The 13,437-nt window shown below is 43.4% G+C and overlaps 2 protein-coding genes across 3 annotated transcripts; one reads left to right on the top strand and one right to left on the bottom strand.

Moving 5' to 3' along the window:
• The first annotated feature begins 3,856 nt into the window (after positions 1-3,856).
• LOC117858693 (uncharacterized) lies at positions 3,857-6,380 on the top strand. Its single transcript, XM_034741814.2, has 3 exons — positions 3,857-4,081; positions 4,162-4,313; positions 6,099-6,380. The coding sequence occupies exons 1-3, from the start codon at positions 3,991-3,993 to the stop codon at positions 6,177-6,179; spliced, it is 324 nt and encodes a 107-aa protein (XP_034597705.1). The 5' UTR covers positions 3,857-3,990; the 3' UTR covers positions 6,180-6,380.
• Positions 6,381-6,762: 382 nt separating this feature from the next.
• Positions 6,763-8,435, bottom strand: LOC117858692 (2-oxoglutarate-dependent dioxygenase 11). 2 transcript variants are annotated; one of them, XM_034741812.2, is made up of 3 exons: positions 8,065-8,435; positions 7,338-7,910; positions 6,763-7,166 (listed from the first exon to the last, which is right to left on the bottom strand). In XM_034741812.2, exons 1-3 carry the CDS (start codon positions 8,308-8,310, stop codon positions 6,918-6,920), a joined length of 1,068 nt encoding a protein of 355 aa, XP_034597703.1. In that variant the 5' UTR covers positions 8,311-8,435; the 3' UTR covers positions 6,763-6,917. The 2 variants fall into 2 exon arrangements, with proteins under 2 accessions (XP_034597703.1, XP_034597704.1); XM_034741813.2 differs by having other exon boundaries at positions 7,338-7,926; positions 8,065-8,201.
• Between the last annotated feature and the right edge of the window lie 5,002 nt (positions 8,436-13,437).

Raw genomic sequence — 13,437 nt, 5'->3', positions numbered from 1 at the left:
CTTTGGATGGACCGGACTATTTTTTAAGCTTTTGATTTTATTCTGAATATCTGTATACAGAAGCTACTCCAAAGTTGTGTTCTAGCCAAACTCTCTTTACTTGGAAGAAGTAGAAATAGCAATAATTCTTTTTTTAAGATAATGGGAAATACCAATACTTCAACCATGACAGTGAGAAATGCGTGTTTTCATCCTGGTAATAGTTTAGGAGAGGCGGTAAGAAATAAAAAGGTATATGTTTTGCAAAGGTCTCCTGTTCTTTGTTCAACCCTGGAAGAAACCTAGCTGAGGATGACGTCTCACCTAAAAGCCAAAGGATCGAGGTACGCATATGTGCGTTGTCGATATGATATTACCTTGCCGCTTGCTTCTTGCATAGGTGTCCTGCAAAGTTAAATTTGATATTCGCAGAGTTAAAAGTTTAATTTTCTACGTTTTTAATATTGCAGAGATCTTTTAGGGAACCCCTTTTTTTGGAAGCGAGGTAAGAGTACTGCTAATTTCTTTAAGAGAGGAAAAGTTTACAAAGTCTTTTAACTATATTTGGGCTTATTAGAAAACTGGACCACCAAGTGACCCGACAAGAACCATGACAGGCTAAGCATCAGGCAACTTCTAATCTGGCAGACACCAACCATCATTTCTTTAACATTCAGCTTACTGATTGGTGATGATCCTCCTGGATGAGAAAAGCAACCCGTTGATGATCAAGCTCCTGGCGATGTAAACTCTAACGATCTCTCTCTTCCAAAACGTTCCAGCAGCAGGGGTGTGTGTATTAAAACTTAACTTAAATCCTGGCGCTTTTCCTTGGAACATACCTCAAGGCTGTACCCCAAATTCCCAATTCCCACCATGTGAGTATCCTGTTAGTTGAGTCCTGAAGGTTTGGTACCTGCAAACGGTACCACTCATTAATCAATTGCCAAAGTTGTTTTTATATTGATACAATCCCAGCAAAGGGTGTTCTCATTTTTTTTCTCATGGTTCCTCGTCCTGAGATTTGAAGATTGTCCAGCAAGAGTCGTACTTAAACACTAAATAGAAAAATAACTTGTTGTTTATTACAAATGATTGTGATCCAAAGGGAAACAAAATGCCAGTAGTTAAAGTGCTCCTGTTCGACCTGTACCCATGTTATTGGCCATATGATTTTAGTAATCAGTGAGCTTCGGATCTACTATTCTAAATTTGCCTGGGGAAACCAATCTTCCGGCATAACTTGGTTGGTCTCGGCTTAGCTGATATAATCTACTCTCTCCATTCCAAATTACATTTCTTTTTATTTTTTCTAAATACATAGCTTTTCTATGTAAAAGATAAAAGTCAAAATAAATTGTACTTTGGAATGAAGAGAATAAACTAGCAACTCTTTAGCACCTGAATCTGAAGTCTCGCCAAGAATTTACCAACCATTGCCCCCGAATTGTATCCATCTAATCTTAAAGTAGATGTATTAGAAAAGGTCAAGATTTTACGAGCGGCTTGTGTAGTCATGTTGGACTCGTGCACTCTCCATTTCTTGAGATCCGCTCCCCTGGCAATCAAACCAGCTCCGAGCCATCCTCATTCGAATTTGCGAGCCGACACCTCGAGTGGGCTTTTTCTTTTTGAGTACCCAAGCTGTAGATTTTGAGTACATATTTCATTTAGAACGCGTGAGCATGGAGTGGAGTCTCATGAAGATATGCATGCATGATAGGATACATGGATGCTTTTTTTTTTCTAGTGAACTGAGTCATCTTATTCTTGCTTTCATAAATGAGTAAGTGACGATCTTATACAGTAACTGTGGGATGTAAGACATGATCAAACATTTTCTAGTCCGGAAAATCATGTGCACCATCTTTTTTTCCGCCTAACAACCAAAGCATAACTATGCATAAAAACCCTTGATAATGATGCATAACACCTATCAGAATCGCGAAATTATGTAAGCTAGAGTCCTCGCTACTGTTTGAATTTAATCGTGCATGTTACCAAAATAGGAAAAATCGTTAGTAATTAGTGACCCTTCCATGGGCAATATATATTGGATGTGCAGAACGCATGAGTATGGCTTGGAGTCTCACGAAGAAAATGCATGCATGATGTGGATACATGGATGCTAGTGAACTGAACCATCTTATTCTTGCTTTATGAATACTCCATCCGTTCTTAAATATATGACGCCGTTGACTTTTTACTCCAACTTTGACCACCAATATCTATTAAACGAGTTAGTTAACTAAAGTAAAATATGTATCATTATGTCTATTATCAAATGTACTTTAGATTTAACTTGTAGGTTTATCTATTTGCAAAAATATTTGTAGAAAAGACGAACAGTCAAACAAATGAAAAAAGCCAACCGCGTCATGTATTTAAGAACGGAGGGAGTAAGCGATCATAAGCTGCGGGATGTAACATGTAAGACACATTTCAATCATATCCTAGTTCGGAAAATCATGTGCACCATCTTTTTTTTCCACCTAACAGTAACAGTATACCAAAGCATAACTGCGTAAGAACCCTGATAATGATGCGTAACGGCTACCAGAATTGCGAATTGTGTAAGCTAGACCTCTCGCTATCGTTGGGATTTAATCATGCATGTTACCAAAACAGGAAAAAATCATTATTAATTAGTTTTTTTATCTGGGTGAGGTGACTTTCCATGGGCAACACACACACGATTTTGGTTAGGATGAGTTAGATGAGTAATATATATATATATATATATATATATATATATATATATATATATATATATATAGGACAGAAATCTGGCACATGAAAAAAGATGGAAAAACTTACCTAATTGCAGGAACGAAGCATATCATGCAATGGGTGTTGATATATATCGCGAGTGCGCCAACTTGGGCCGAACCGCAGGAGAATGCCCTTTTGTCAGCATTCGTTTTGGATGAATTTGGCAAATTTGCAGCCAAAGCACGAGGCGAATGGTCCTGATTTGTCAGCAAATTAGAGTGATCAAATTTGGTACAAAGAGACGCAAGACAAGTAGTTGCTCGGAGCAAAGGTGCAACTGTGCGAGACGTGCCATTAAACAATATTGATGATGTGCAGAGCCGCCATGGAAGGCTACATTCCGGTGGCTATCAAATTGGGGGTAACGTGGCATGATGAGGATTGCACTTTTTTTTATTAGAGATAGTAATTATAGTTGGTGGGGATGACGTTATAGGAGATACACATGGGTGGCCATATCTTAAGGGAAGGTAATGATCTAATGGATTAAAAATTCGAGGTTATAGTATTGTGGTTAGAGAGAATTAAGAGTTAATGATTCTAGTATGTTGATACTCCCACCGTCCCAATTACTATTTACTTTATTTTAACCTAACCAAACTCATCTAACTCTGTCTAAATTATACTCCCTCTGTTCTCTTTTGATAGGCATGTCTCCAAAATTCAGATTTTCACAAATATATTTTTATTTGCCAACAATGTGGATTGAGGCAATAAATTGCATCAACAATGATGAGTCATCACGGCAACCATTGAAGGACTAATGAAAAAAAGCTTATTTGCATTAATTAGATGATAAGTAGAGTTCTTTTTTTCTTGATCATTGTGTCAAGATGAAATATTCCTATCAAAAGAGAATGGAGGGAGTAGAAAACTATAATAATATCTAACATACTAAATGTATTTGTTACAAAAATGTATTCTAAGTGGACCCAATAAAACTAATATAGTAAACTTGGATAACGTTAGATAAATTCAAAGTGTATTAATTTGAGATGGAGGGCTCATTTGCAGGAGCACCGAGCGCGCATCCCACTCTGATATTCGAAGGCCCAATTTGGAGTCCGTGTTGGAAGGCCCAAAAGGCCAGAGCCCAAGTCGCTTGGACCAATCCAACATCGATCGAGAGAGCACCTTCTCCTTCGTCCTCCCAGAAACAGCGTTCCGGCGCCGCCGCCGCCGCCGCCCCGTGCGTCTCCCCATTCCATTCCCACCGATCTCCCCCTCTATCCCCATCCCATGGCTCTCGCGTTCGCATCTCACGCGCGCCGCCTCCTCCTCTCCGGCGCTGGAGCTCCGGCGAGATCGTTCCACGCACAGCCCTACCAAGGTACGCCCTCTCCTTCTCCGGCTCCTTAATCTCGTGGCGCTGCTTTCTGGTGACTGGAGCTGGATCCTTGCGGGACGCAGCCAAGGTTGGCGTGGTGGAGTTCCTGAACGGTGTGGGGAAGGGGGTGGAGACGCACGCAGCGAAGCTGGAGGAGGCCGTGGGCGGCGACCTCCAGAGGCTCCTCGAGGCCCGCACGCTAAGGCTCAAGAAGCTCGGCATCCCCTGCAAGCATGTAAGTCGCTAATATGTCTTCGTCGTGTTAGTCCGTGGTTTTTTAGCATTTCGTCATGGGGTCATAGGCATTTGGTCGGATTTTGTTGTATAATGCTATATGATGTTTCAGTAGAAACCTTAGATTGTTGCATCCACACTTAATTTTGTAGATTGCTGTCAAATATCAGTGTGGATAGTTACTGCAATGTTTTCTGATTGAGATGGGAAGCACTTTACTCCATATAACTAGGTTGGCAAAAGTGCGAGGTAACTTTCATGTTTAGAGGTGAACTTGCCATGCTTTCAGGATATTGGCTAGGGTTAGTTTCTAGTGATTTATTTTGTTCCAATGGTGTGCCTCCTCGGTTGTATTATTCTATATCCAGCGAGTGACCATGGAAAATGAAAAACTCCAACGTTGCTCCAGGTCTTGTGAAAAGAAGCATGAGAGCGGTTTTTTTTTTTTATCATTTGTAGTGCGAACTAGTAAAAGATAGTCTGTGCTTTGGGTGCAGCTTACGCTTTGAAATTTTGACAATCCATGAAGAATACAATATTAAAAATGGATCTCTCGACATTATTTAGAACTTGTAGTGAATACTCAACGGTGACTGCAAATCTGATAAGTTGCGATTTCTTATTACTGAGAGCAGGGTTTTTTTGGTTGAAGTTCTCCACTTAGTTTTTAGTTAATATTTTCTGAATGATGTGATATCTTGAGAGCACTGGACCCAAAATTTGTATTCAAGAATGTTGTAAGGAATATATGAATGCCAGCAATGTGCTTTGTTGTTGCACTGTCACTTTGAGACGAACGATGGTTTTATGGACTTCCATTCCCATGACAAATCTGGGCTTGCATAATGTTATTTTTGAAGCACTCGAAAGTCAACAATTTTCATGGTCTGGGAAATTTCCTTGCATTTTGTTTGAGGCAATAGGAACTTAAACTAGAATTTCAAAGCCACATCAAGGCATCAGCAATGTTGCTAGTATTGAAGAAGTGAGTTCCAAACCAGGCTGAAGACATTTTGTTGCTCTCATCTTTAAGTGGAAGGAAATCAGCTGAGTGCTTTTACTGAATTAAATTCTTGAATACTGAAATATGTGGGTTGTTCCTTGGGTTGATTAGGCTGTTTCCAGTGAAATGGTCTACCTTTACTTGAAAAGAATGGAAATGCACTACTTTATAAGTTAATGAGATTTTGCACCTCCTAATTTACATTACTGATCTTCTTTAGATGTTCAGTTCCGAATACTGTTGAGTTCTGAGTAGTATCATCTACAACTGTATCTTTACCTACTGAAAATTTTTGGTTTAGTACACATATTGAGTTTTAGTTCTAGCCATGCTAATTGTGGGTTTTATTCGGCTGGGATAGTATTTAGAGAAAACAATGTTTGGGCTCCTCTCTACTGGTTTTTCATACATATAGTTTTCTTATTTGTGAAAACCAGGTAGAAGTTGGTTTCCATGGAGAACCCATTGTTTGAGTGCTGCAAAAATCGTCTTTTAATGTCCAAGTTTGTCCTATCTATATATTTAATTAAACTATGATTTTGGCAACTAGGCTGTAAATCAAGCTAACCAAATCTTGCTTTACTTGGACCTGATATTGAAACAAAATCCGGTCAACCTCTTGCTAACTGCTTACTTCATTTACTGTGGGTACATGTGAGGTCTTGATTATGAATAATCTTTTCTTGATCGGATAGTGTTCAGCTGTTTAATCGGTATTATTATTATTATTGCTAATCCAAATTGTTAATCTATTATATATCTGATTTCAACCCTATAATGCAGAGGAAGTTGATCTTGAGTTTTGCTCACAAGTATCGTCTTGGTCTCTGGAAGCCCCGGGCAGAACCAAGGAAAGTAGAATGAAGTAGGCTTGTTCTTGAAATGCTCAAAACAATCTGCTGTTGTTGGCTCCAAGCATGTTTGAGACATTGAATAGTTGCTTTGTACTTTGGAAGCTGCAATCTTTGTTCTCTCTCCATGCTCATTTGTAACCATTCGCTCCTTTTTGTAACAACAAACATTACCAATAACACGCACAGTCCCCGGTAGTGGTTTATCACTTCATTTGTTACTTAGGCCTTTTTACCAACAACATTGCTGTTTTGTCTGTGCACTCTAAAGAAATTGATTAGGTTCAAGTTGGATGAGACAATTCAGTCACTATTCTGTTTCTGAAACCAAACACCGAAATTCCCCATCATATTGCGGCAGCAGATACAGAAAGAGACGTCACTGATCACTCGACTTGTCTCATCATCCTGTTTGTGCCACTACGGTGTTCTTTCAAGTTGCAAATGCGCATCACTTGTTTGGGACGCGATAAACTCAGACTTTTAACTTCAAGTGGTTCGCAGAGCAGTCAGCATCCAGTGACACAGTCCATTCAAAAAACGTCGGAGCATACCGCAGTTCATTATTGTAGTGTGTAAATTATCTGACAGACGGCTATAAAAACAAAGACGTGCACGTTTCATGTCATGATGCATCACAATATTTTGTTTTATTTTTCCTACAAGCAATCACAAAGTTTTTCTAGTAATTGACTCTTCACCTCTCCTGCCAGATTCGTTTAAAAAAAAATAACACAATACTACTTCACAACTAGATCCTCAAAGCATCCATGTGGCTCCTCCGTCCATCGAGCTTCGCCGCGAAGAAGCTCTTCATGAAGTCCATGTACTCCATGGATTTGTACCGTGCCCCGCCGCTGTCTTTCTTCACCAGCTCCGGCAGTGGGCCTATCGTCGTGTCGGGGCACGGCTGATGGAACACCGCCGCCGAGATGCGGTCTTTGTCAGGGTGGACCACGGCCCTGTGCTCAATGCTTCTGTATCTCCCATTGCTTAGAATCTGCCCATGACAGACTAGTTGATTAGCCAAACTGCACAAGGCAAATGCAATATGGAGCAGTAAACTGGTAGATCAAGTGTTCAGTTCACAACGTCCAGTAAAAGCATATGTTAATTGCTACCATGTACTCCATAAACTAATATAAAAACGAAATGATTTAGTGCTAATTACCTCCAGTATGTCGCCGACGGTGACGACGAAAGCGCCGGGCAGAGGGTCAACGGCGAGCCACCTGCCGTCCTTCCTGATCTGCAGGCCCTGCACATCGTTGACGTGGAGCAGCAGCGCCAGGCCAGTGGCGTCGGTGTGCGGCGACAGCCCGAGCACGTCGCTGGCCTGCCGGCACGGCGGGTAGTAGGTCGTCCTCATGCTCTGCGGCAGCCCCCGGAACGCCTCCGAGAGGCGCTCCGGCGCCACGCCCAGGTCCGCGGCCATGGACCGCAGCAAGGACGCCGCCACCCTCGCCGTCTCCGCCGCGTACCTGTCGACGGAGCCCGTGAAGGACGGCGGCCGGGCGGGCCAGAACCTCGGGTCCCGCTCCTCCCTGGGGCTGATCATGAGGTAGATCATGTCCGCCCAGTCCAGCTTCTGCGTCTCGGAGAAGACGAACGCCTGGCCGTACCCCTCGAGGCCGCCCGGAACCTGCGCGTGCGCCTTCTTGGCTTCCAGCGGGAGGTTGAAGAACTCGGTGATGTCCCTCTTCACGTCCTGGAGCACCTCGTCCGGCACACCGTGGTTGACGAGCTGCAGGCAGTGCGTTCTGTGAGAGACACCATAACGAAAGCAAGTTGAATCTGTTTGGAAACGTAGGATTTTCTTAGATTTTCCACACAAAATAACTACAGTCACTACAAACAAGAAAGGATATTGCCCGTGTTCCAAATTACACGTAGAAAACCTGAAAGAAACCCCAGTGCTGACAGGCATCTCCGAGGTTCGCGAGCTCCTCTTCCGAGGACCGTGGGTCAAGCAACCTGCTGAGGTCGACGACCGGGATGGCGCGGCCGGCGACGACCTCCTCGGCGGCGGTCTCCTCCTTCCTGACGTACCGGTCAGGCACCCGCTCGCCTGATCCGTTCCAAGTCTGGGCGAGTTCCTGCACGTTGGGCACCTGCAGGGACGCTCCTGCTTTCGCATGCGCCATTGACGATCTGGTTTTTCCTCTCCTCTCTCTTTTTTTTGAACGAATGTTTTTCCTCTCCCCTCTGTACAAGAGCAGGTGGATGATAGCGGGCAGCTGAAATCTTTCACTACAGGACGTCTTTTTATATTAGGAAGAAAACATAGAGTGATATTTCAGTGGCATATATGGGATTCCAAAAAATTCGGTGGTATATAAAAGAAGTTTTCCAATATGATATTGGTGGCCGAAGATCAATCGCTCGTGATCGAGACATAATATCTGTTTCATAAAATAACAATCCGCAGTAGTGGCACGTACGGATAAGACTACCGGCACGTACTGCGGCTGCGAGAGAGATATTATATTCTCTTTATATAATAGAAGTTTTATTCTGATTGATGACTCTTATATTCCTTTTTTTTAAGTGAGAACTCACAATATTCTCTTGTAAAATGCCAGGGATGTTGGAACTAAGGTGGAGTTTCATAGAGGTTTTATGCACATTAAATACGGTGACACATCATCATATGTGATGACATGGCATGGTAGTTATGAAGTGAGAGAGGGAAGGAGTTTCATCAAGATGAAACTGTGTATACACTATTTCCAAGACTATGAAACCTATTGAAACTTGCATTGGGGGCTATAGAGTTTCATTTCATCTAATCATATGCAATCACATGCCTCACAATTAAATGTCATGGACATCCTATGAAATCGTGAAATGAAACTGTGCACTGGGACTCCCTGTTTCATTCATGAGAATACACCTCATAGGATGATGTGGCATCCTTGGAAATGGTGCAATGAAACCTTGCACTGGGACTAGCCTAACAACCGTGCTTTTTTTTTTAAAGAAACTAACAACCGTGAAGGGTTCAAATGAACATTTTTAATGGACAATATGCACGTCGTGACGAGGCATCGGTGCAGACTGCCGGTTGGTGCATTAGCAGCCGAGCGTGGCACTGACCCGTGATGCCAATGCTTTATACCTGTCCACAGAGACCATTTTGGCTTTTCTCTGTTAACACTTTTAGTAATTGTGAGTGGAAACTTGTTTAGTAATTGTGAGTGGAAACTTGTCTTGTGATGTTACTATAAATGTTATGGAACTTGTGTCAAAATATAACCACTGTCTTACCATGATTGATGGAAATTGAAATCTTAAGAGTATTGTCTTGTTTGTATTTGTTGAAATCCGATAAATCTGTACTTGCTGGTTTGGGGTAAATATAAAGCACATGCGGTTCCCTATGACATAGGTACGTGGAAAACGAATTTTAAGAAGAACACATAGAAATCGTTATTCCCATACGTTTGACATAAGCAACCGCTAAGGTGGCTAAAGTAAGTGTCCGCCTGGGCAATCTATTTTGTGCATCAAATTTTACAAGCCTTTGGTCAGATGCTGGCCTAGGCCAAAAAGTAAAGAAAAAACGCTGTACAGATTATGCCTACTCTTAAAAAATTGGTGATCGCTCCCAAATGTTTGGCTCCTGCTAGCACCCAGCACCGCACTTCCTCCTTTATCTTTCTGAATAGTTGGTCATGTTGAAGAAATGTTCGCTGAAAAACTCTCGCGTTGCGCTCTTTCCACGGCTCCCAGCAGACCATAATTATCAGAGATCGCCATCCCTTCAGAGGATCTCCAGTCATGGAGCCTACGGCTGACCACCAGTCATCTATGGACGTGAATGCCATCCAGTCCCCTCTTGAGGGAATGTGTGTTGCGTTCCAGCTGAAGATGTTGTTCCATGAGGCCAGTCTATAGTGGCATTGGGTGAAAACGAGAAGTATGTTCTCATCTTGGGTATGGCAGAGCATGCATACTTTTTTGTTCGACCATCCTCACTTGATCAGACGATCTGCCGTCCATAGCCGATCCTGAAACGCTAGCCATGAAAAGAATTTGCACTTTGGCGGTGCCCAAACACGCCAGATCAGATGCTCCATGGGCGAGATTGTCGATCCCAGGAACTGAGCCTCGTAGGCCGACGCCGTCGTGTGCTCGCCGTGTTTGGTGAATTTCCAGAAGATTGAATCCGGTGATTCAGGGATGAGTTGCACACCTCTTAGTCATTCCCAGAGTTGGGTGAATTTCGAAAGTTGTGTGGCTGAGTTTATGCGCACAACATCGATGTCGTGGATCCACGCATCATTGGACATCGCGTTCTGGATGGTTCTCCTTTTCTTTTTTGAGACTTTGTAGATAGTAGGCGCTATTTGCTTTGGTGCGACACCCTGTAGCCAGGCGGATTCCTAGAATTTAGCCGTTTCTCCATTGCCTATTGTGATTGTGTGGTGACGGCGGCAAATAGACAATGATCCTTTTCGTTACATGGAATTGGCATGTCGAACTATGGCTTGTCCCATTCCTTCCATTCTTGCCATAGCCAACGAAGTCGCAGGGCATGTGCAAATTTTTTCAGGTTCAGGATCCCTAGACCTCCTAACCTGGTCGGCCAGCAAGCTTTTGACGTCGCGACCTTGCATTTTCCTCCCACGATTTGGTCCATACCCGTCCAAAGGAATCTTTTGCAACGTTTGTCGATTTCCTCAAGAATCTCAGCCAGAGCGTTTAAGGCGGATATTTAGTAGATCGGTTGAGACGGCAGGACTGCCTTGACCACCTCCCTGCCGGCGTGAAAAATTTCCCCAGCCAGTTTGCTAGTCTACTGTTTGCTTTGTCGGATAATGGTTGAAAGTCTACTTTTTTCAATCTGCCAGGTGAGAGTGGCAGGCCTAGATACTTGATCGGGAACGTTGTTCTTGCAGCTGGGAATGGAGTGAGGATTGCATCTAGGTCGATTCCAGCACAGTGTATAGGTGAGATAGAACTCTTCTGCACGTTTGTGTGTAGCTCTGTTACACGTCCAAAATTGTCCAGCAACTCTTTGATATTTGAGACATCCCTTGCTGTCGGATTAAGGAAGATTACGGCATCATCGGTGTATAGTGATAGATGTAAATGCGCACATTTGCCTCGGAGCTTCATTAGTGCTTTTTTCTCAGTCGCAATGTCGAGAAGCTCCTGCAACGGGTCAATTGTGAGGACAAACAGGAGGGGTGAGAGGGGGTCACCTTGACGCAGACCTCTTCCATGTTGAATGCCATCCCCTGGAGCACCGTTCACGAGGACTTTGGAGGTGCCTGTGCTCAGAAGCGTAGATACCCAACTTCTCCACCTTGAGGGGAAACCGCAGTGACATAGGAGGTCTAGGAGGTAGTCCTAGCGGACCAAGTCAAACGCTTTCGAGATATCAAGCTTGAGGAGCGTTGGGGTTTGTGAAGTGTGAAACCGTCAGCTAGGTTGCGGACATACATGAAGTTATCGTGAATAGCCCTCTTCTTGATGAATGCACTTTGGCTGTTGGAAATGAGTGTGTTCATGTGGGGTTGAAGACGCAGGGCCAACATTTTTGTTATGACTTTTGCTATCCCATGAATGAGACTTATAGGACGAAAATCCGATATATTATCGCCACCCTCTTTTTTGGGGATGAGAATTATGTTGGCCGTATTGAGTATGTCGAAGAAGTTGTGCCTCTGGCCGTGGAAGGCATGTATAAGGCTCATTAGCTCCCCTTTGATCGTTTCCCAGTATTTGACGAAAAAATTGATTGTGAATTCATTCGGACCAAGGGCTTTATCTTTGGGCATAAGCTTGAGGGCCCGTTTAACCTCCTCCTCTGTGAAGTCGTCATCAAGGGCAGTTAGATCAATGGTCGGCTGTGGGAGGAGATTCTGGTTGAAGTCAAGATCGCGATTCAGGGGCGGGCCAAGTACATTCTCATAGTGGTTATGAGCGATGATTCAGGGGCGGGCCAAGTACATTCTCATAGTGGTTATGAGCGATGAGAGCCTTCTCCTGATGTGTGGTTGCCCATCCATTGGCTGATGAAGTTTTTTCGCCGTCTCGAATTAACCTTTAGGTGGAAGAAATGCGTGTTAGCATCTCCTAGTTTGAGGTTCATTATGCGGGAGCATTGTCTCTTGCAGAGTCGTTCTACGATTGCTAACCCAGGACGTACTTCTTTAATTTAGCACGCAGCATAAACTGATCGTCTGTCAAGGTTCTTGTTTCCTGTGCTATGTCAAGGACCGATTGTGCCATATGAAACTGCAGTTTTGCTTCTGAAAACATAGTCTTACTCCATTTTCTGAGGGCTTTCGCAGTAGCTGCCAGACAGAAATTTAGGCGATGCACCGGGTTCGTGTGAGTGTTTGGGGCTGACCATGCTTGCTGAACAACTTGAAGGAAACCAGGCATTGCAGTTCAGAAGTTCTCGAATCTAAAAGGTCTAGGTCTGGGTAGGCTCTCATGGTTAGAGAGGAGTAGTGGACAGTGATCAGAAAGAGAGGTCGACAGCGCCTGAAGGACGTGGGAAGCGAAAGTGATGCCACAGGCTTCATTACATAAAACTCTATCAAGCCGCACTAGGGTTGAGTTTCGCCTCTCGCTGCTCCATATTTTTTTAATTAAGGAAAATATCCAGTCTTGAACATTCACATGTGAATATCGACGACCACAAGGGAACCATCCGGCCACAAAGCTAGAAAATACAAGAGTACTTAGACTCCACGCCTCAAGACGAGGAACAAAGAAAACAAGAAAGAAAGAGCCTAAGAAAGAAAGCTAGAAAGACAAAGCTTCAAACTTCTTCTATGCTCTTGCTTCAACTTTGCCTTAGGCCTTGCCTTAGGGTTGGGTTTCGCCTCTCGTTGCTCCATGTGAATTTCCTATTTTGCAGATGGACTTCCTTCATATTGCAGAGGTTGAGAGTGGCTCTGAAATTGCGCATTCATCTCAGATTTAGGTTTGTGTTATTCTTGTCACGGGCTCGGTAAATTAAATTGAAGTCGCTGAGGATGAGCCATTTTACGTTTTGTTGCAGGCTAATGCTTCGAATTTCAGCTAGGAAGCCTGATTTTTCATTGTCTCTCGTCGGACCGTAGACCGTTGTGAGCAGAAAGGATAGGTCAGACGCCTTTATTGTTATCGTCGCCCTGATGGAGTATATTTGTATGGAAATGTTTTAGATATCAACAAAGTTGTCGTTCCACAACAGGAGGATCCCCCATGCTTGGCTGAAATTCCTCTCGCTGATAGGTACGTGAATTTGTCTAATCTGAATCCCCCAAGGT

This window comes from Setaria viridis, chromosome 5, assembly GCF_005286985.2.
Source record: "Setaria viridis chromosome 5, Setaria_viridis_v4.0, whole genome shotgun sequence".
In the NCBI taxonomy this organism is placed as follows: Eukaryota; Viridiplantae; Streptophyta; class Magnoliopsida; order Poales; family Poaceae; genus Setaria; species Setaria viridis.
Note: the sequence above shows the minus strand (reverse complement) of the source record. Positions and strands in the feature narration are given on the sequence as shown.